Below are 21,206 nucleotides of genomic sequence, written 5' to 3' on the forward strand. Positions count from 1 at the left end.
GAGATATTGATCTTGTTCTTGTTGTTGCTGTTGTTGCTATATAGTCGTAAGATAATCGGTGTTATTTACTTTGCTTGCATGTATTAGTGATGACCTATGTATGTATATTGTAACATTAATTAACTTTCAGCTTTATTTTATTTATTCTTGCTACGATGCATATAATTTTTAATTTGAATTTCTTTTCTTTAAATTTTAAGTGATTAATTTTTTTAACTCGTTTTTTGCCTTTTTGTTGTTGTTGTTGTTGTTTTGCTTTAATTTTATTATCAAACGTTGGTTAACCGTAATATTGATGCATTCATTACATTTACGCTTAATTTGCTATATTTTTAATCCAAAGTTGATCGTCGTCTTCGTAATAATCGTCGTCGCAATTAAACGAGCTGCATTTTTGTACATGCATACATACATACATACATTTGAAAGAGAACAAATATGTAATGCATTTCGTGAGAACAAAGAATCGTTAATCGAATAGTGACGGCAATGACGAGGACGACGGCAACAGCAACAGCAATAGCAACAGCGGGAATGATGACGATCGGTCAAGATATATATGCACATATGTATGCATACGTAGGCGTTTGTCGCCAGTGATGACAGTAATGTCAGGGCGCGAAAGAATTAAAAAAAGAAAGAAAAAAGAACACAGAAAATATTTAACCTTTGCTCTAAAGACAATGACAATTTTTTAAACAACAATTGTATATTCATTTAACAATAATTAATGTCGTAAGTACGCTTCATGTGTTTTCGTGTGTAATATATATCATACATTTTATTATAATTAATTATTGCAAGTCATTTGAAGAATTCTTGGATTTTTGGTATTGCGAAAATATTTTGTGAATGACCTTAAGGCGAAATAGTATAAGCTAAAACAGAATAATAAACCATGCGACTGTTCAATTCCCGCGAGTCTCGTAGGTTTAAAAAATTTTTAAAAATCCATGTTCGATTTGACGTCCATATATATATCTATATTCAAACTTTATTAACCAAAAAAATCTATATATTATAGCAAAATTAAAGGCCAAAACCGTCTAAACTGTCGAGCAAGCAGACAGTTGGAAAAGTGAACAGAATGATGATCATAAAAATCTTGAAAACACTCATGAATGAATGGAGAGGAGCGCAGACACTATTTGTTGACCGTCAGTCACCTCAACCGTACAGAACGAAAGAGAAAATGGCGCGTTATGTGGAGACGTGAGGTGAAAGCTCTCTAGAGGCCAATATGCACGCACTGTATGTTATAATTTTGCTGGGATTACACAGTTCACACTGATTTCTTATGTTAAATAGATATATATTTCTATTTTTTATTTAAATTTTGTAGTTATATACATATATTTTGGTATATGTACACCGCGCATGTACTTTTTTTGCTTTTGGAAGCATGAAACCGTGAACGAAACCGTACCAGCAGCAAATAAGCGAAAAAGCAGGCGGACACGACAATGACGAGCACAGTACTGACTGAATGTTTTCACAAATTGAAAATCGCTACGCGACAACAAGGAATCAAAATCAGCAACGACAGTGACAATTACAAGTTGTAGCCAAAAAACAAAAAAAAAAAAAAACACACAAAATACCTCTGTATGGATTATTTATACAAGACGGCGAAGCGATAACACAAATGGAATGGCGATAAATAAAGCTACGATTGTATTATCGGCACAGACGATGCAAGGAATTTTAAATTACACTAACAAGAAATTCTAATAAAAACAGAAATAACGTCGCGACACGATGACTCTAACTGAAAACCAAAACTAATTGCAGCGGTGACAATGACGGTAGCGGCTGCGAGCACAACATACGCGAACGACCACAAAAAAGCGACTAATCAAGACCAAAAAACGCTATATAGTGAGTAGCCGTCGACACTCATACAGATATTGCCACTAGCTAGCAGTCGCTGGCGTAAGGCCACGAGCTCGAGCTTGCCAGTGTGATTAGCGAGCACCAAAGGTAGAACACAAAACAGCGACGAACAAGCAAGGTAAAGAGCAAATAATCCGCAGTACTCATTGGGGATCGGCTGTTGGAAAGCGAGAGAAATGCCAGAACTTTGTCATCATAACCAGAGCTGCGCAGTGCGGTATTTACATTTGTGTTAAATATGTATTCATTTTTTTTACTCTTATTAAACACCGGTTATTATCAAAATTTAGTTAACTACACAGCCAACTTATTTAGTTAATATGTAGTTAAAATAAATACATAAATATTTTACAAGTTGCCACTTTGACGTATGCAAGTACAATAACTTTGTTGGTTTTATTTCTTCCTCATCATTTTAGTATTTTTATACAGATCATTTCCAAGCAATTGCATTATCATCGACAACATAATTGAAATCGAAATGAGAAATCTGTCGCGTCCATATGACGACTATATCCACACTTTCCTTCTTTCACAAATAACTGGTTGACCGGTCAACACAACTGTGGTAGCAACGTATACAACTCTGGCATAAACGTTAACGCAATAAACAGGCACGTGTACATCTAGCCTACACTTCATATATACATATGTCTGATGTAGACAATAACGGCGAAAGGCGTCGGCGCCAAGAATGTTTCATGTATGGCAAACTTTAATTCGGTGCGCGAAAATTTACGGTCAGTGCCGTTGAATCAACATCACATATCTACTTATTTGCATTCATTCGTCAGGGGGTCGTCTAGGTTTGAGTAAGTGATTTTTATCTCCCACCATGATTTTTGGTGTAAATAAATTTAATATGTAAATTTTTTCTATGAAATTAACACGCAAGCCAGTGCACTTCTTTGGAAGCAAGTTTCAATATTTTGGTATCGATTTGCGAGTGTGTTAAGCCCACACAATGACAATGGTGCCCTTAAATTAATTGAGATAATATATTATCCACAAAATGTAGTGGGGGAAATGTATGGCTCTACGAAATCCTTATCAGTTTCTTTTTTAAATACTGCATATTGTTTGTTTCTCTATATTATAAAGTTGTTGAGATATTGAATTGCAGTGATTGTTATGTCGAGCACCAGTGTACTATTATTGTTTGAAATTATAGGCATTGAAGGCGCACTAAATTTAAGAATCTGTAGTGCACATGTTATCTAAATCAGACACTGTCACACTGTAAAAACACTGAAAACACAAACTTAACGTAGCGTTTACTTCAATATCCAAGTTTTCGTTGCCAAAATTCATCCTTGTTTTGATGATGACAAAACTCCAAAACACTGACTAATAACACATATTGCCAATATGATATACATATACAAATACACTCATTCGGCACATTACATTGCTCTGATGACTGCTGAATACGAGATGGATGACGTTATTTTTACTGGACACGAGTGTAAACTACTGACGACAACGCGATTGAAGCGAAAAACGAGATGAAACAATAAGAGATGAGGTTAGCTGTTGGCTCCTTGGTGCTTTGGCACTTTGGCACTGCACAACTAATACAATGTTGCAGTAGTACAATAGGTTGTACCATCACCAGGCTTAAAGCTTAAATGAAGTCAGCCAGCCATTCAGCCTCCGACAATGCACTGCATTTTCTATACACATTGCTATGTATGATTAAACTGCATTCCAATAAAGAGTAGAACAAGTAGAAACAAATGCAGGCGAGCTAGGAGCGCCACAAATGACAGCATTTGTGGGTGAGGCGATGACGGATGCCAATATGTTACTATGTATTAAATGTTTATGTGTATGTATGCTGGCATTTATACGTGTTTGAGTGTCAAAAAAATTTGTGCGTATGCTTGTACTAGTGCGCTATTACTAAACGGTGAATCAAATCACGAGTTTACGTATCAGGAGAACAGCTATTGGAGGCGTTCAAATCGGTGGTGGTGATACTTCAATCTTTCTATTGATCAATTTCTGTACAGAACACTTACACTTATAGCTCAGTTGCATTTTCTTCACCTTTATTGTATTTTATTTCTTTGGAGAATCGAAAAAATCAAATGTGAACAGCCAATTGTTCACTAAACTCGCAGGCAAAAACAAAAATAGAATTGAGGTGCTCCGGGCTAGTTTATGGACGCAGCGTTTGCAAAGAACCATAGCGGTCAATTTTGGCCATAAAGGGGAGCACCTAAAAATTTACAGATCAGCTCCACCTTACTTTCAATCTGATGTGTGTCGGCCGATAGTAAACCAAATACCAAATTTACAAACACATGCACAAACACTCATTTTTTTTTACCTTACGGGATATACCCAATTCTCATTTATGCAATAATCGTACAACAACAGCAACTAAGTTAAGAACAACATACGAAATGATTTTTTTCTTTCGAAGGAAAATGGCACAAACCCCACGATGAAAACGAAAAATGATGATACACGAGAACGGGCAAAAAATTCCTCCGATGGCCACGGACGGCAATGACGAAATTCTTTGCCGTTCCCTTATGTTTTCCTGCTTTAGCAGATTTTCCGTTTTGTGATGGTATTTTTCGTAGTATGGTTAGTACAGGTGTATGAGTACTAGAGTGTATAGTGTGGATTGTGGTGGTAGAAGAGGATTTGCAGAACGGTAGTGGTTCTTTCTTCATAGAAATTTCATTTTCTTGTTCATCATCCGATTAAAAATTTTTACTTAATCCTCTCGTGTTCAATATGATTTTATTGCATAGCCATTTTCTTGCGTTCACCTTACTCTTTATCCTTTTTTACGATTGCTTCCTTCCTTCCACGTTCCTCTTTTTCTATCCACGTTCAATTCCAATTCACTTCGCCTTTTCACTTTTCGATTTTTTCTCGTCGAGAAATTTTTTCACATTTTTTTCTTAAACTCATCACTGCACTCTTATTTTCCCGCTGTTGTTCATAATTATTGCATTATGGCAAACTATTCGTCGTCAATACACCTCGCACTTTATAATTATTTTATGAATTTACCTAAGCACAGAATACAGAATTTTATTTTCTTCTATTCTCCCATTGATGATGAATTTTTCACTTCGCTCGCACTTCAGTCTGCGAGTGACCTTAGATGTGCGCAGGGTTGTAATAATTTAACTGTCAAAAGCAATCATGTACCAATATTGCAACGGAACGCTGGATTTTGTGAAACGAATACTGTTGTAAATAACTATAGGGACGGCAACACTGCCAAGCTTCAAGTTCATGGAGGAATTGCTACAAGAATTCAGTTAAAGGTACAAGGATTATGCTAATCGGAACAAATTTTTATTTCAATATTTAACATCAAGACAAGGCATTTGTCAAACTGCAATATCAACGACAATTAGAAATTAGTGAATTTATTTCAATTAAAGTTAAAAAACCTGTTTTTTTCTGCTTGTTTAGCGTCAAAATATTTATATATATTTTGTGTTTTATTGTATTAAAATCTTTACATATAGCTTGTTTAGACGTTAGCAATAAAAATGTTAAAACATATAATTTTATAAATCTCATGGGATACATATGGCCAATTGAAATAAACAAATGCCAATCGGATATTGAGGCATTCCACCTGTTAAATTCAAAATAATCGAAGCAGCGGCAACACTACTTTTGTACTAGATTCGTGTGAATGTAATAGATTGTGTTGGGGGAGGGAAAATAGCATTCATTAGTTTGTCATCACGGTAGTGCGTTGTGAATTTAGTGTGTGTTATTTTTGATTTGTTTTACAATTAATTATTAATTTGGTTTATATTAGTTATCCATTCGTTTACAAATAATGTTGGGCATTGTTTTAAATTATTGAATAAAAATTTATATTAATATAAGGTAAGTGCAACTGAGTAAAGAAAATATTTCTGTTGACAACGCCCGGGTGAAGATAGGCTTGACAAATACCTTAGCTTTGGTGCTGTTGTAATTGATGCTATTGTTGTTGGCACATGGGCGTTGACCAAAAATTGAAATTTGTTATTTTATTAAAACACTAAATATTCAATGAAGAAAATTAGTGAAAAATACTCAACTTATTTAAAAAAAAATATTCACATTAAAAATTGAATGCTGCAAAATTGGTAGCAGGTGTCAGTGATCACCACCACAACAGGAATATTCGTGGACTTACAAAGGCAATTCATGGCTTCAGCGTGTGTAAATATCTTCTACCTACATATATAAGCATATTTTTTTACATTATCCCCTTGGTTAAGTGGAATATTAAACTGAAAAGGTTTGCAAATTACATTTCCACTTCACCTACCAGCCAACCAGTTTGGTCATTACGCTTTGGCCCCTGGACGTGCGCCCTTCCTTAATTAATTCATATTATGATTCACGTAAAAGGGGTGAAAAATGCACTACACATATATGACTAGCGGTAGCACCTACAACAATAATTATTGAATGAATGTTCTTGCTGTTCATTGCAAATATGCAGCAGATTGTATATCCATAGCGATCGCTTCAATGCGCACGCGACAACATAGTAGTTTCTATTTTCCATTGTGTATTTTTGGTTGCATGTGTAACGATTGCAACACTTTCCAACATGCTGAGTTACCTAGTCAAGTGTCATAGAGCACATGAAATGCATATGATAATCTTCTTCGCATACAGATACATACACATATGCATGCATTGGTGCATAGCCAACATCCGTAAAGTTGATTGTAATAGATAGTGATGCAGCCGCAATATTTTGAAATTTAATCCGGTCTGGTTTGAAATGTTACTTAACTTAGCTATCCCAAAAAACATGTGCATTTGCATTTCGATTTGCATTTTGGTTGCCGCTTATTGAATATGTGAACTGTTAGTTATATATTATATGCTGGAAATAAGAAATAAGTACCTACTGATAACCCCAGATCACTTACAACAAGAGCATCAATTGATATTAAAGTAAAAAAATATCAATTTAGGTTATCTTGCTTTTTCGGTAGTTCAAGTAGTCCATCATTGCTTTATACATACTTATTCTTGCAGAAATTTTGAAAATAATTGCTTTCATAGTTTATGTAGAATTTTCAAACAGCACGTACGTATTTTATTACTCATCAACAGTCAACTGAATTGTGTAAATGATTTTTTTTATTACAATTTTACGCTGTAAATACAAATTTTTCTCTCCAAATCAATATTTTACTTAAAAACACAAAATATTATTGTTTGGTCTATATGAAAGTGGATTATTGTCTATAAACAAAGCGTTTCAGTACACAATATACAAAACATACATATTTATTTATATTAATCAATCACTACTGTTATGTGGTTGCGCTTTCGCAATTCTCGAAATCTATATTACGTAAATCATTAGTCCATTGACTTCCCGTCGCTTTACGCGCCTATTGAAATAAACTCTAAAAATACACGAAATGTTCTGATTTCCCAATACGATTTTTTTTTTTAAATTTTTTTTTGTATTTAACGGTGGGAAACACAGTTCTTATCCATAGGCATCCAGTTCGACAACGTGCCCAACACGCATCTGCCTATAAGAGAATTTGGCATCGACACGCACTAATTTTAGAGCGTGTTGGGTTTTAAGACTATACAGCGCAGTGTTTCGGAAACCGCACATCATTTGGTAAAATTGTTTTGTTTATTTAAACTGATTGATTGATTATTTAGAAGACTCACTTTTGTCTTTCATGTTTAGCTTTTAAAAGAAAATTACAGTTTGTTCCTTTTTGTTTTATTATTTGCATTATTTTTCACCATAACCTTTATATTGTCACCTTTTTATATAGATTTTTGATATTTGATTTAATTTTATTGTTTATTTTTATTGTTTATTTGTATAAATATATTCCTTTAAGTTTAAAAAATATTGAACTAGGAGACTCAGCAGTTTACCTTTCTTAGAATATTTTAAAATTAAATTTTCTTTTAAATTTTACATGATTCTGCTACACTGTGCAGTCTGTTTTTGAAAACATGTTCATTTGTATGCCATAGTGCAGTTCGTGCTGTGCGCTTGCACTAAGCAGAATATTCAAATTTCTTATTTAGTCGTCTTAACTCATTCACATAAGTGAGTGGTGTATAATCCATTAAGCATAATTTTTTCTTACCAAAATTCATTCATAATTCTAATTTCATTTTCATTTGCAGAAAAGAAAAAGAGAATCTCAATGAATCCCAAAGGGATAACGCTATGCGTCATGTCCTTTAAACGGTGTATCCTTGCGGCTGTGCTGCTCACGCTTTTGTGGAATGCAAGCACAATTGCTGCACAGCAAGATAATTACTACAATACACAACAACAGCAGCAACAACAAACGTTCAACCAAAATAATCCACAAAATGCGTTCCCCGGTTCACAGGGCTACGACGATGCGAATCAACGCTTCAATAATGATCCCTACAACCCGAATCTCAATCAAAATCCAAATACACGCTACCGCACCGATAACATCAACGATTTGCCGAATGATGAGCGTCCAAACACGAGCTACGGCACAGATGAGGACTTGAATTTCGGCCGTGGTAAAACCTCGTATAATGTAAAGGCCACCTTCCTCGAATCATTCCATTCACGTGAACCGACTTATTTCATTGTTTCTTCGCGTATGGTAAGGCCCGGTCTTATCTACAAAGTGGCCGTATCGATATTGCGTGCTCAGTACCCCGTTACGGTACATGCGAGTATTTCGTGCGATGGTGTGCAAATAAGTGGCGATTCCAAGGATGTGAAAGTGGGTGTGCCCGAGACCATGTTGATGCGCGTGCCACCCACTAGCGTGCCTGGCGAATATAAGCTGCGTGTGGAGGGCTTTTTCCAGGATGTATTTGGTGGTCTGGCGTTCTTGAATGAAACACGCTTGGATTTTTCACAACGCTCTATGAGTATATTCATACAAACAGATAAACCGTTATACATGCAAGGCGAAACGGTGCGTTTCCGTACAATACCGATAACAACAGAATTGAAGGGCTTTGATAGCGCTGTTGATGTTTACATGATGGATCCCAACAGACATATTGTGCGTCGTTGGATATCGCGGTATAAAAAAAATATTCTAACCTCACTTTGATATTTTAATAAACAATATTTTTTATTTCTCGCATCACAGGCAATCAAATTTGGGCTCCGTTTCTTTGGAATACAAACTTTCCGATCAGCCGACTTTTGGTGAATGGACTGTACGTGTTATTGCGCAGGGTCAGGTGGAGGAGGGACATTTCACTGTTGAAGAATACTATCAGACGCGCTTCGAAGTTAACGTTACAATGCCAGCATTCTTCTTCACCACCGATCCCTTCATACACGGACGTGTTATGGCCAATTTTACCAGTGGTCATCCAGTGCGTGGCAATCTTACATTGAAAGCTACTATACGCCCCATAGGCTACTTCAGTAATCAGGTGTTGAATGAAAAGTTCCGTTTGGGTCGTTCACCCACCGAAGAGGCTGCACGTCACATACAACACCAACAACAATTGTACTATAATCAATACAGTCCCGTGCCGACACCGGATGATGTCAATCGTAATCAGGATATGCTCTATCGCAATCAATATGTGGTCGAACGTCATTACGAATTCGAGGAGGAATGGCCCTTCTGGGTGCGCAAACCCGATGTGGCGGACACATATGATTCCTGGACTAATAGTTATAGGAAAACACTACCGTTTTTGCGTTATTTCAATGGCACATTCGATTTCAAATGGCCTATACGGGAATTGGAGGTTTTGGTGCCCAATCTAGCGGGTGAGTTGCATTAACTTTCATATGAGTAACTGTGGTCAAGATATCAAGGAAGGATTTTTAATATTTATATTATTTTTTATTTTCCCTGTAAAGGTATGGAAGTATTGATCACAGCCACAGTGGGCGAGAAATTCTACGATGAGGTGATATCGGGTTATGCCATTGCACGCATTTATAATTCCACCATACGCGTAGCCTTTTTGGGCGAGTCGCCACAAGTTTTCAAACCTGCTATGCCCTTCACCGCCTATTTGGCTGTGGAATACCATGATGGTTCACCAATTGATGAGAATCTGCTGCGAGCTTCCGTGATGGATGTCACCGGTTTCGTTGAAAGCAAAAGCGGTGGACGCCGCGAATGGCCACCAACTCGTCTACAAATGTCTGCCGCCAGTCCGGGTATTTGGGCGGTGAAAGTGGATATACGTAACGATTTACAATTGGATGATCGCCCGCAGTCACGTGATTTCCTAAATGGTGTGGAACGTATGCGTTTGCAGGCGAGCTTTATCGATCCACGCGGAGAGCGCGCTCAAACCGAACTGCTAATGGTCTCCCATTATTCACCACGCAATCAACATATCAAAGTGTCCACGAGTACCGACACACCTGTCGTGGGAGAGTATATAATCTTTCACATACGCACTAATTTCTATCTGGAAGACTTTAACTATCTGATTATGTCGAAGGGTGTGATACTAATCAATGATCGTGAGACCATAACCGAGGGTATACGCACCATAGCGGTTGTGTTGAGCGCGGAGATGGCGCCAATGGCTACAATTGTCGTTTGGAAGATTACACTGGCCGGCCAAATAGTTGCGGACTCGCTCACATTCCCAGTGAATGGCATATCGCGCAATAATTTCACGGTGTACATCAACAATCGTAAGGCACGCACGGGTGAGAAGGTGGAGGTGGCCATATTCGGCGAACCCGGTTCGTATGTTGGGCTCTCGGGTATCGACAGCGCTTTCTACACCATGCAAGCGGGCAATGAGTTAACCTATGCCAAGATTGTAACGAAAATGTCCTCATTCGATGAGCAAACAAACGGCACATACAAACATGTCTGGCATACGCATGCGGGCACACCCGACGAGCTTGTTTACTTCCCCGCTTCCTCGTTCGGCATTGATGCGAATCGTACTTTTGAGTACAGCGGCCTCATCGTATTCACTGATGGCTATGTACCGCGACGCTTCGACACCTGCAATCGCACACTCGGCTACGGCGAATGCCTTTCCGGACGTTGCTATCCGCTGAATAAGCAATGTGACGGTTTGATGGACTGTGATGATGGCACCGACGAGATCGGCTGTCGTGTACGCAATGACACGGAGCTACTGGATTATCGCAAATATCGTTTTAATCGCATTTTGCGTCACTACGAAAATGTTTGGTTATGGAAGGATGTGAATATTGGACCACATGGGCGCTACATCTTTAATGTTGAGGTGCCGGATCGGCCGGCCTACTGGATGGTGAGCGCCTTCAGTGTTAGTCCCTCCAAAGGTTTCGGCATGTTGAATAAGGCTATCGAGTATGTGGGCGTGCAGCCGTTCTTCATCAATGTCGAGATGCCCACCCACTGCAGGCAGGGCGAACAAGTTGGCATACGTGTGACAGTCTTCAATTACATGACCACACCCATTGAGGCGACTGTGGTGCTGCATGAAAGCAAAGATTACAAGTTTGTGCATGTCGAAGAGAACGGTATAGTGCGTTCCTACAATCCACGTACCTCATTTGGCGAACACCAATTCTTTATTTACTTGGACGCTCAAGGCACCACAATAGTCTATGTGCCGGTTGTGCCACAGAAATTGGGTGACGTTGATGTGACTTTGCATGTTGCCACGCTCTTAGGTACAGACACCATCACACGTCGTCTGCATGTCGAATCGGACGGTTTGCCGCAATACCGCCATCAATCCATACTACTCGATCTGTCGAATCGCGCCTACGTGCTGGAGTATATGCATGTGAACATCACACAAACACCAGAAATTCCCTACCAAGTGGACCGTTACTTTGTTTACGGCTCGAATCGTGCACGCATCTCCGTTGTGGGCGATGTGGTGGGTCCCATTTTCCCCACAATGCCTGTGAATGCCACATCGCTGCTTTACCTGCCCATGGAGTCGGCGGAACAGAACGCCTTTTCGTTTGCGGCCAATCTCTACACTATCATGTACATGCGTTTGATCAATCAACGTAACAAAACGACGGAGAAGCACGCCTTCTCGCACATGAACATTGCCTACCAGCGTCAGTTGAGCTTCATGCGTCAAGATGGCTCATTCTCACTGTTCCGTTCGGATTGGAACAACTCGGCGTCTTCGGTGTGGTTGACCGCCTACTGCGTGCGTGTCGTCCAGGTGAGTCTCATTATCAACATTCTATATTTTTAATCCGAATAACTGCATTGCAACTATTTCTTCTTCTATCGCTTACAGGAAGCTTCGTTCTACGAATGGGAAAACTTTATTTGGATTGATTCGACGATTATTGAGAAAAACATGCGTTGGCTGTTGCAACATCAGACACCGGAGGGCGCTTTCTACGAAGTCACCTGGTTGCCCGATCGCAAAATGAATCGCACGAACTTCGCCAACAATACGAGTCTACAAAACCGCAACATCACACTCACATCGCATGTGCTCATCACACTGGCCTCGGTTAAAGATCTTTCCGGTTCATTGGGTGCGCGCGTTGCGCTGGCACAACAACGCGCCATATCGTGGATAGAGCGGAACATGCAATTCTTGGAAGACACCGAGGAGCCGTATGACGTCGTCATCACTGCTTATGCGCTGTTACTCTGCAAGTCGCCCATGGCCGAGCACGTCTTCTCTATATTACGTCGGCATGCGCGCGTGATCGGCGACTTTATGTATTGGGGCAGCAAAGAGGTGCCGCAACCGCCAAAGAAATTGGAAAATCAAAAATGGTTCTCACTGCCGCGTCTGCCATACGAATTTGATGCGCTGAATATCGAAACGACCGCCTACGCGTTGTTGGTGTACGTCTCGCGTCGTGAATTCATAGTAGATCCGATAGTGCGCTGGTTGAATGCGCAGCGGCTCAACGATGGCGGTTGGGCGTCCACACAAGACACCAGTGCGGCGTTGCGTGCGCTGGTCGAGTACACGGTGCATTCGCGTATACGAGAGGTGTCATCGCTGACGGTCGAGGTGGAGGCGTCGTCGCAAGGCGGCAAAATACAAGCGCTACACATTGACGACACCAATTTGGCGCAGTTGCAGTCCATCGAGGTAAGTCGATAAATTTATGGAAATTTTTTCCTTTGTGTGCTTCTGTGCTCATTAACAAAATTATTTTCATTTCCAACAGATACCAGAATCTTGGGGTACCGTTAAAGTACAAGCCAAGGGCGCCGGTTATGCGATATTACAGATGCATGTGCAGTACAATGTGGATATTGAGAAGTTCCAGACGAAACCGCCAGTACCGGCCTTCGGTCTGCACACCAGAGCCATCTTCCACGGCAGAAATCAGTCGCACATATCATACATAGCCTGTCAAAAGTAATACCAAATTTATTTATTTGTTGCTTTTATTCATTTTTTAAACACTTTTCAGCTGGGTCAACACCCGCGAGTCGGAACGCTCTGGCATGGCTGTGCTGGATGTCGCCATACCCACCGGTTATTGGATACAGCAGCAGCGTCTTGATCACTACGTGCTAAGCAATCGCGTGCGTAATTTGCGTCGCGCCAAATATTCGCATCAGAAAGTCATCTTCTACTTTGACTACGTAAGTCTTCTAGACATATGAGTTAATACAGATAATAATTGAAATTGCTTCATCCACACCAACAGCTCGACCAGGAAGACATTTGCGTTAACTTCACCATCGAACGTTGGTACCCGGTGGCGAATATGTCACGCTATTTGCCCATACGCGTCTACGATTATTATGCGCCTGGTAAGCGAATGGGAAATAACTTTATATAGCATGTTAAATTGCATTTTTTTTTATTTTAATATATATTTTTTTAATTTTAATATTTTTTTTTAATTTTAATATTTTTTATTTTTTTATTTTTTTTTTTTAATTTTCCGGTTTTTTTTATCGTTTATGTTTTTAATTTTTTAATGTTTTTAATTATTTTTTAATTTAATTATTATTTATTTATTAATTTTTTAATGTTCTTTATATTTTTTTATGGTTTTAGTTTTTACCTTTTTATATTATTTTTGTAATTATTCTTTTCTTTAATTTTAATTTTTTTTTTTAATTTTATTTTTTTTTTTAATTTTATTTTTTTTTTTTTTAATTTTTATTTGTTTTTTAATTTTTCTTTATTTTTTTTTTTAATTTTAAAACATTTTTTTCAATATTTTTTATTGATTTTTTTATTGTTTTTATATTTTTTGTGTATTTTTTATGTTGTTTAAAATAAATTTAAACATATTAAAAAACTTTTTTTTTTTAATTTTCTATATTGTTAATTTTTTTTTATTTTATTTTTTTATATATATTTTTTAAATTTATTATTTTTCTTTTCAATTTATTTTTTTAATTAATATTAATATTAATTTTTTTTTTAATTTTTTATATTGTTAAATTTTATTATTTTATTTTTTATATATTTTATTTAATTTTATTTTATTTGTTTTATATATTTTTTTAAAATCATTTTTTAAATTTATTATTTTTCATTTCAATTTTATTTTATGTTTTTTTTAATATTATTTTTTTTTAATATTATTTTTTTTAATATTATTTTTTTTTAATTTTATATATTTTTTTTAATTTTATTTTTATTTAAACATTTTTTTTATCTTAAAATTTTTTCTTTATTTTTTAATGCTGTTATTTTATGTTTTATTTTTTTTTTTAATTTTTTTTTTAAATTTTTTTGATCACTTTTTATATTTTTTAAATTTATTATTTTTTTCAATTTTTCAGTTTTTTTTTTAATTTTTATTTTTTATTTCTTTTTTTGTTTTTTGTTTTTAAATTTTTATTTTTTTTTAGTTTTATTTTATTTTTAATTTTTTGTGTTTTAATGTTTTTTTATAATTTTCTTTTGCTTTTTTTTAATTAAAAAAAAATTTTTAATTTTTTTAAAAATATTTGTTTTTTTAATTTTCCGGTTTTTTATTATTTTTTTCTTTTAAAACGTTTTTTATGTTTTTTCATAGTTTTTAATTTTTTTTTAATGTTTTTAATTATTTTATTAATTTAATTATTACTTATTTAATTTTTTTGTTAATATTTTTTTAAATTTTTTTATGTTTTTTGTTTTTAGCTTTTTATATTATTTTAGTAATTTTTATTTTTTGTTTGTTTTTTTTTTTAGTTTTTTCTTTTTAATGTTGTTTTTAATTTTTAAAACATTTTTTCAATATTTTCTATAAATTTTTTTGCTTTTTATTATTTTTTTTTATATTTTGTTTATATTTTTAATTTTTTTATGTTGTTTTATATTAAAAAACTTTTTTAATTTTCTACATTATTGTTAAATTTTTTTAAAATTAATTTTTTTATTTGTTTTTTAAGGTATTTTTTAAATTTATATTTTTTAAATTTTTTTGCTTTTTTTTCAATTTTATTTTTTGTTTTTTTTAATTTAATTTTATTTTTATACAATTTTTTTTTTTTAATTTTTTTTCAATTTTATTTTTTGTTTTTTTTTTATTTATTATTATTTTTTTTAATTTAATTTTGTTTTTTTTTGTTTTTTTTTGTTTTTTTTTTTAATTTTTATTTTTTTTTAAATTATATTTTATTTTTAATTTTTTATTCAATTTTTTTTTGTTTTAATGTTTTTTTCTAATTATTTTATTTAAAATTTGTTGTTAATATTTTTTTTCTTTTCAGAGCGCTTCAACGAGTCCATATTCGACGCATTGCCCACATATCTGCTGAACATCTGCGAGGTGTGCGGCAGTTCGCAGTGTCCATACTGTTCGATTTACAATATGGGCTGGCGCGCCACAATGTCCGTGTCGCTGCTGTTCTTTAGTGTATTTATTTATCTAATGCGCAGTCGAATGCATATCGTTTTAAACTGTCTATATTTACTCACCTAGTGCGCATACGCCATATTCTAAAAAACAAAAAAAAAAAAACAACAAAAACACTACTGTGCCTTTTCTACAAACTTTTACATAATTTTACAAACATTATCGAAATCGAAAAAGCAACAAAAACAAACACTTGTGCCTTTTCTACATACTTTAATTTCCTTCCATTAATTTGAATTTTAAAAATTTTACTTTAAAAGGCGTATTTTTTTCAAATTTTCCGCCGCCTTATTTAATTGTATTTCGTTCAATGTGTTCACAAATTACACGTATACCACACAGTAAATACATACATACATAATATGTAGTTAAGCTAGAAAAGACAAAAATGTGTACAAATAAGTCGATTTAACTTTTAATTTTTAACGCAACTTAATTGCCAGCGCAACGCTCAGCAAACGTATTCCGTCCAACACTGTGGCGCCGTCCTTTATTTTGCTACAATTCTAAGTAAGTTTTTAGAAACTCTTTTGTTTGTGTTAGTGTAGTGCATATTTAACTACGAATTATTTTAGTTGAAAGTCAAACATTAATGAAAACACTTGAAACCAATTTTATTTTTATGTTAAGTAATGAAAACAAAAACAAAAACAAACCCGAAATCTCACATATACAAAGCTAAAATAGCAGATACATATGTAACATATATTTAATAAATAAAAAACTTGAACTTTTTTCACTTATATAAGAAAAATGTTGCTTTTTTTGTTGTTATTGTTGTTGTGTTTATATTTGTTTGGGAAAGTTTTCTGAGAAGTATTTGGTGATTTACAAGAGAATCGTCGTAACAGCTGTATGTTCTTCAGTAACTTGTGGAACGTAACAGTCGGTTTTACGTCACTCGAATACCCAGATTTTATCGGACAAAGGTCAATTATTGCGATTATCTAACCCTAATTGGATCGGTAAGTTTAAAGCTTAGTTTACAACTGAAGAAACCTCGGCTTTATCGCGCGCATCGAAACGAACTCCTTACTCTCCTATCTAATACAGTTAAACTTTCCAAACTCGAATCACAATTATTCACAAAAACACAAGATTCACCGATTCAAGAGTTCGAGTTATGGAAGTTCAACTGTATATCTAATTCCAATATCTAACATCCATTTCCTTCTTCAATAGAACCGTTAGATAGTGTTAATGACAGCTTTATGTGGTGTGTTCAAAAAATAACGGGAATTTAAAAAAAAATCGCGTGTTTTGGAGAGTTTGTGTGTTCAAAAAATAACGGGAATTTTAAAAAATTCGTGGATTTGTAGAATTTTTGTTTTTTCAAAAAATAACGGGAATTTTAAAAAATTCCGTGGATTTGGAGAATTTAAAAAATTGGGCGGGTTTGAAGAGATTTTGTGTTTTGGAGTTTTACATATTCACCAAACATGCCTCCGTGTGACTTTCCTATTTCCAAAATATCTTAATACCTGAAAGGGCCGTCGTTTTACAAGTATTCGAAAAATCACTGAAAGCGTTTAAGGCTATTCCAAAAATCAAGTTTGAGAAGTGTTTCGATGTTTGAAAAAGAGCTGGTGACAATGTTTGAGGGCGACAACACATTAATGTAGCTGAATGAATACAATTTTCGAAAAATTAAAATTCCCGTTAATTTTTGAACAAACCTCGTATATGGTACTATAACAAAGCGACAACAATTTTCGAAATAATGACGTTTGATGATTTTCAAGTTCGAATTTTGTACTCAAAACCAGCAAAATTATATTGTCGAATACTTTCGAGTATTATTTTGGAACCTACTCCACTCAAGTCAAACCAAATGTCTGCTATGTACGTAGTGCATGTTATACATGAATATATTTCACTATATTATTATATTATTTTATTAATAGAGGTGACATATGGAATATAATTTTGTTTTAAGTTTAAAGTTAGGCAATAACATATATGTGAACTAAGTAATAGTAAAAATCAAGATTTTGCATGTGAAGTATCTTCAGCATATGCCAGGACTCTATTTGTAACTAATGCTTGTAACGGTTGCTAAATGGACTACACAATATTTGCCGTTTCCGCCGTTGCAGTTGCGTCATTTTCATTTGTCTCTGAGAGCATTGTGGGCGCGGGTGAGGCTGCTGAGGAACCGGATTCGGGCATTTCGGGTAGATTTTCCATAGTCGCAACTGGCGTAACGCCACCTTCAAATGACACACGCTTTTCGAAGCTTATGCGTCGCGCTTGCGCAGCTTCCTCGTTCGAAGAGGTGCTGGTCTTACTCGTCGCTGCCGAGAAATTTACAATACCCTCTGTGGCCAAAATACTTGCACTGGACAATAGTATAGACACCTGTTCGGCGGTTGGACAGCCGGTGATGGTCATGTCGTCGTTGTTGTAACCATTTGTGGAAAGCAGCTGCTCCAGTTTCACAAATGTCTGTATGATGTTATTCTGCCGCAATTTTGAGGTTATATAGTAATAGAATATTTAATGAAATATATAAGAAACTACTCACTCGTATCGGACGAAAGATTATAAACTCTGTATCGCGATTACTCAAGTAGAGTTGCATGGAACGTTGGAGTGTTGACAATTTACTTTTTATAAGACGCTGTGTCTCCTGTATGATGCTGCTTATTTGTTGTGGACTCGCCCACGCACTCTGACGCAAGGCGTAGTTCACTTTAGCCGCAGCGCCGCTGTCTTTTTCACTTGTGGCGCTTTTGTTGTCCTTCGTTTGTAGCAGCGTTTGCGCTTTATCCAGAAATTTTAGTATGGGCGAAACGAGCATTTGCACCGCATCCTTTATGAACTGTTCGCACACCATTTTCAGATGGCGATCGACTTCTTTGCGTGAGTCCAGCAGGTGCTCCTTAATTTGTGGTGTGCCCTCAAGCAGAAACTCGAGCAGCGCATTATTGCTGCCCATTGAGAAGAGCTGTTTGCGCTTTTGTAGCAAACCGAATGCTGCTGTCTTCACCTTGCTGAAATCCAGCGAGGTTTCTTTGATGGTGAAATCCACACGGAATGGTGCTATTTGTTCGCGCAAAATAAGCAGATGCTTTATTTCGAACAACTCGCCGTCTATGGGGGACTGTGTGATAGTAATAAGAGTTATATTACTACAGAGATAGAATATAGGCATTTCAAACTATTATTACTTTGGCTGCTGAAATTTTCGTCGCTGCCGCGGAGACACTTTGTATGCAAAGTTTGAGTGCCTCTTGGGAGAGTCCTTGAAAAATGGGACGATCTACGCAACGGTAAAGCCGTGAAAGACACACTAACGTGCGACGCACAGTTGGATACCACATGCCGTGTAGGTCGGCAGGCGAAGAGTCTAAGAAATATTTAAATATTATTAGTATTCAAGAGCCTTAAAGCCTTACTGTGTTCATTTACTCATATTTCGTTGTCGACTTGTGTTGTCTACACTATCCGTTTCCATTGCACTTGAAATGCTCGAATTGAGCGACGAACGCGAATCATAACGTCGTATATGCTGTGTATCCTGTAGCGACAATGCGATACTTTCCATCATCTCCAACTTATCGGGGTAAGCAAGATCACCAGCTGAGGGATTATAATTTAAGATGTCCGATTGCAGATAAAGATGCGCACGAAATACCAAACGCTCTTGCACATCCTGTAGCAGTTGATTCGCAGTATTCGCAAACGCCTCGAGCGCGCCAGCTTTTTCGAAAAAACAATTTTTTAAATTTAAATTTTCAAATATTTCAGTAAAGTGCTTACGATTTTGTTGTACGTGCTCCTCGAGCATTTCAATACGTAAAATGGAACAAATTTCCGCCAATGTTTCCAAGTGGTTAATGTGTATAATGAAGGGGCGCATTGTATCGTATAATATGGTGCAGAGGCCCTCCAAATAAGTGCTAAAAAAATAATATTTTTTTAAATTGAAATTGTAGAAATATTTTATGCAACTTGCTTACGTCAACTGTTCGCTGCCTAGCGCGAAGAATTGAAAAAAGAGCCGCTGCTCATCCTGGCATACATGCACTAGGAATGCACAAGCGCTGCGTGTGAGCGCGCAATGGTCTCCCTTGTGTGCGGCTTTCAATTCCAATATCGCTTTGTTGACAGCGGGTGACATAATTAGTGCGCGTTCGTTTAGATAATTTTGATGCATTTCACTTAGCAGTTGCTCATATTCGGCGCTGCGTTCTAGACGCGACTCAACTAGCTGTGCCACACGTTTAATCTTGACAGCAGCTGTTTGGTATTTGCCATAGTACAAAGCGAAGGCGGCATCTGGAGAACTATTTGTAATAGTAGTTTTCTTTTCACTTTCCAAAGTGTTCGCAGTTGCGCTTGGTAAGGCTTGTTTTGGATGTAGTGTGGCAGCGGTAGCTTGCGACATAATAACGGATGTGTAATTTTTTATTAAAGTCACCGCTTTCGCTAGACAATGTTTGTATTTCACTGTATAAGAACTGGCATCTTTGAACTTTGGCTAAAAATAAAAGAAAAATACAGTTTCTCAATAATAAAAAAAAAAAATCAGCTTACATTGGCCCTCATATATTCAAGGCACTCGTCGATACGATCCAAGCAATCTCTGAATGCCTCGCTTGCCACCGATAGCGTAGGACTCTGCAGTCGCTGATGCAACAGCTCTACTTGACTGAAGTAGTGTAGGCGTCGTTGTATTTCTTCACCAAGCTTTTGTAAACGCTGCTGTTCCTCCGTCAATTGCTCGCTGGCTGTATTTAAAGCACTAGTTTTTTGCGAAACCGTTTCATATTCACTTTTCAAAGTATTCAATTGCTGCATTGCTAGGTTGATCTGTTCCAAAATTTCGCCACATTCCGCATCCCGCTGTTCCAATTGTTGCAAGTATTGGTAATACTGTGCATCGGCATGTTTAGTGATTTCCTCGTTGACACGATCGTACCATAGCAGAAAATCGCGTGTGTTATTGATACCAGGAGAGGGCAAAGCCTGTAATTCTTGTGCACTGACACTTAATAAGTTAGTAGTATTTTTGTTGTCATCTTTGATTGGGGGATCTGCAGCGCTTGCAACGGCTGTTGACTCCGACTGCACCTAAATAAACATTCATCAATTTGTGCCAATGGAAAAGGGTGGGGTGGTAATTACCTCTTTGAAGTTTCGGCACTGATTAGTTATCACATCGAAGCATTCCAACTGCAGGGGATTTAGGGGAGCAAGTGCGTCACTACTTGACTCCCATTGAAGCAATCTCGTGCGTACTTTGCGCAAATTTTCATTTTCGCTCTGGACCACGGCAACGTCATCCATTTCATCCAAATAAGAATAGCTGGCAAATAATTTCTTGTATTTTTCTTGTTATCTTTTCTGTTTGTTTCGTGAACTAATGTCAAAAGTGTAGAGATGATTAGAAACAAATCTTGAATCGATATTTTTAAAATCGACTTTATTACAGGTTTTGATATTTGGTTTTGAATAAAGTTAAAATTTTTTGTTTAAATGTAAAATGTTATTTATTAAAATGAAGGCTGCAAAGTTATAAACAATTTTTGAAACTCAATATAGATTTAAAAAT

The 21,206-nt window shown here is 36.2% G+C and overlaps 2 protein-coding genes and 1 long non-coding RNA gene across 7 annotated transcripts; 1 reads left to right on the forward strand and 2 right to left on the reverse strand.

Moving 5' to 3' along the window:
- The first annotated feature begins 1,970 nt into the window (after nucleotides 1-1,970).
- On the forward strand, nucleotides 1,971-15,825 carry LOC105214163 (CD109 antigen). Of its 5 annotated transcripts, none has more exons than XM_054227559.1 (9): nucleotides 1,971-2,110; nucleotides 8,050-8,941; nucleotides 9,012-9,649; nucleotides 9,743-12,030; nucleotides 12,109-12,927; nucleotides 13,007-13,200; nucleotides 13,256-13,430; nucleotides 13,496-13,601; nucleotides 15,504-15,825. In XM_054227559.1, the coding sequence occupies exons 2-9, from the start codon at nucleotides 8,070-8,072 to the stop codon at nucleotides 15,713-15,715; spliced, it is 5,304 nt and encodes a 1,767-aa protein (XP_054083534.1). In that variant the 5' UTR covers nucleotides 1,971-2,110; nucleotides 8,050-8,069; the 3' UTR covers nucleotides 15,716-15,825. The 5 variants fall into 5 exon arrangements, with proteins under 5 accessions (XP_054083534.1, XP_054083530.1, XP_054083531.1 ...); XM_054227555.1 differs by lacking the exon at nucleotides 1,971-2,110 and adding an exon at nucleotides 5,588-5,763; XM_054227556.1 differs by lacking the exon at nucleotides 1,971-2,110 and adding an exon at nucleotides 5,867-6,084.
- Nucleotides 5,961-7,237, reverse strand: LOC128920392 (uncharacterized). The gene is made up of 3 exons (XR_008470444.1): nucleotides 6,558-7,237; nucleotides 6,190-6,493; nucleotides 5,961-6,095 (listed from the first exon to the last, which is right to left on the reverse strand). It is a non-coding gene; the product is annotated as an uncharacterized LOC128920392 (long non-coding RNA).
- Nucleotides 15,826-17,511: 1,686 nt separating the features above from the next.
- Cog3_0 (conserved oligomeric Golgi complex subunit 3) lies at nucleotides 17,512-21,028 on the reverse strand. The gene is made up of 8 exons (XM_011187423.3): nucleotides 20,780-21,028; nucleotides 20,189-20,725; nucleotides 19,612-20,132; nucleotides 19,412-19,551; nucleotides 19,061-19,351; nucleotides 18,820-18,998; nucleotides 18,174-18,752; nucleotides 17,512-18,109 (listed from the first exon to the last, which is right to left on the reverse strand). Exons 1-8 carry the CDS (start codon nucleotides 20,939-20,941, stop codon nucleotides 17,714-17,716), a joined length of 2,805 nt encoding a protein of 934 aa, XP_011185725.2. The 5' UTR covers nucleotides 20,942-21,028; the 3' UTR covers nucleotides 17,512-17,713.
- Between the last annotated feature and the right edge of the window lie 178 nt (nucleotides 21,029-21,206).

This window comes from Zeugodacus cucurbitae, chromosome 3 (genome assembly GCF_028554725.1).
Source record: "Zeugodacus cucurbitae isolate PBARC_wt_2022May chromosome 3, idZeuCucr1.2, whole genome shotgun sequence".
NCBI lineage: Eukaryota > Metazoa > Arthropoda > Insecta > Diptera > Tephritidae > Zeugodacus > Zeugodacus cucurbitae.

Bases quoted from the DNA above. Each gene is read 5' to 3' on its own strand.
- LOC105214163 (XM_054227559.1), top strand. From the start codon at position 8,070: ATGAATCCCAAAGGGATAACGCTATGCGTCATGTCCTTTAAACGGTGT. The intron at 13,201-13,255 runs GTAATACCAAAT...AACACTTTTCAG, and splicing joins TCATACATAGCCTGTCAAAA to CTGGGTCAACACCCGCGAGT. The intron at 13,431-13,495 runs GTAAGTCTTCTA...CCACACCAACAG, and splicing joins TCATCTTCTACTTTGACTAC to CTCGACCAGGAAGACATTTG.
- Cog3_0 (XM_011187423.3), bottom strand. From the start codon at position 20,941: ATGGATGACGTTGCCGTGGTCCAGAGCGAAAATGAAAATTTGCGCAAA. The intron at 18,999-19,060 runs GTAAATGAACAC...AATATTTCTTAG, and splicing joins AAGTCGACAACGAAATATGA to ACTCTTCGCCTGCCGACCTA. The intron at 18,753-18,819 runs GTAATAATAGTT...ACTATCACACAG, and splicing joins CGAAAATTTCAGCAGCCAAA to TCCCCCATAGACGGCGAGTT.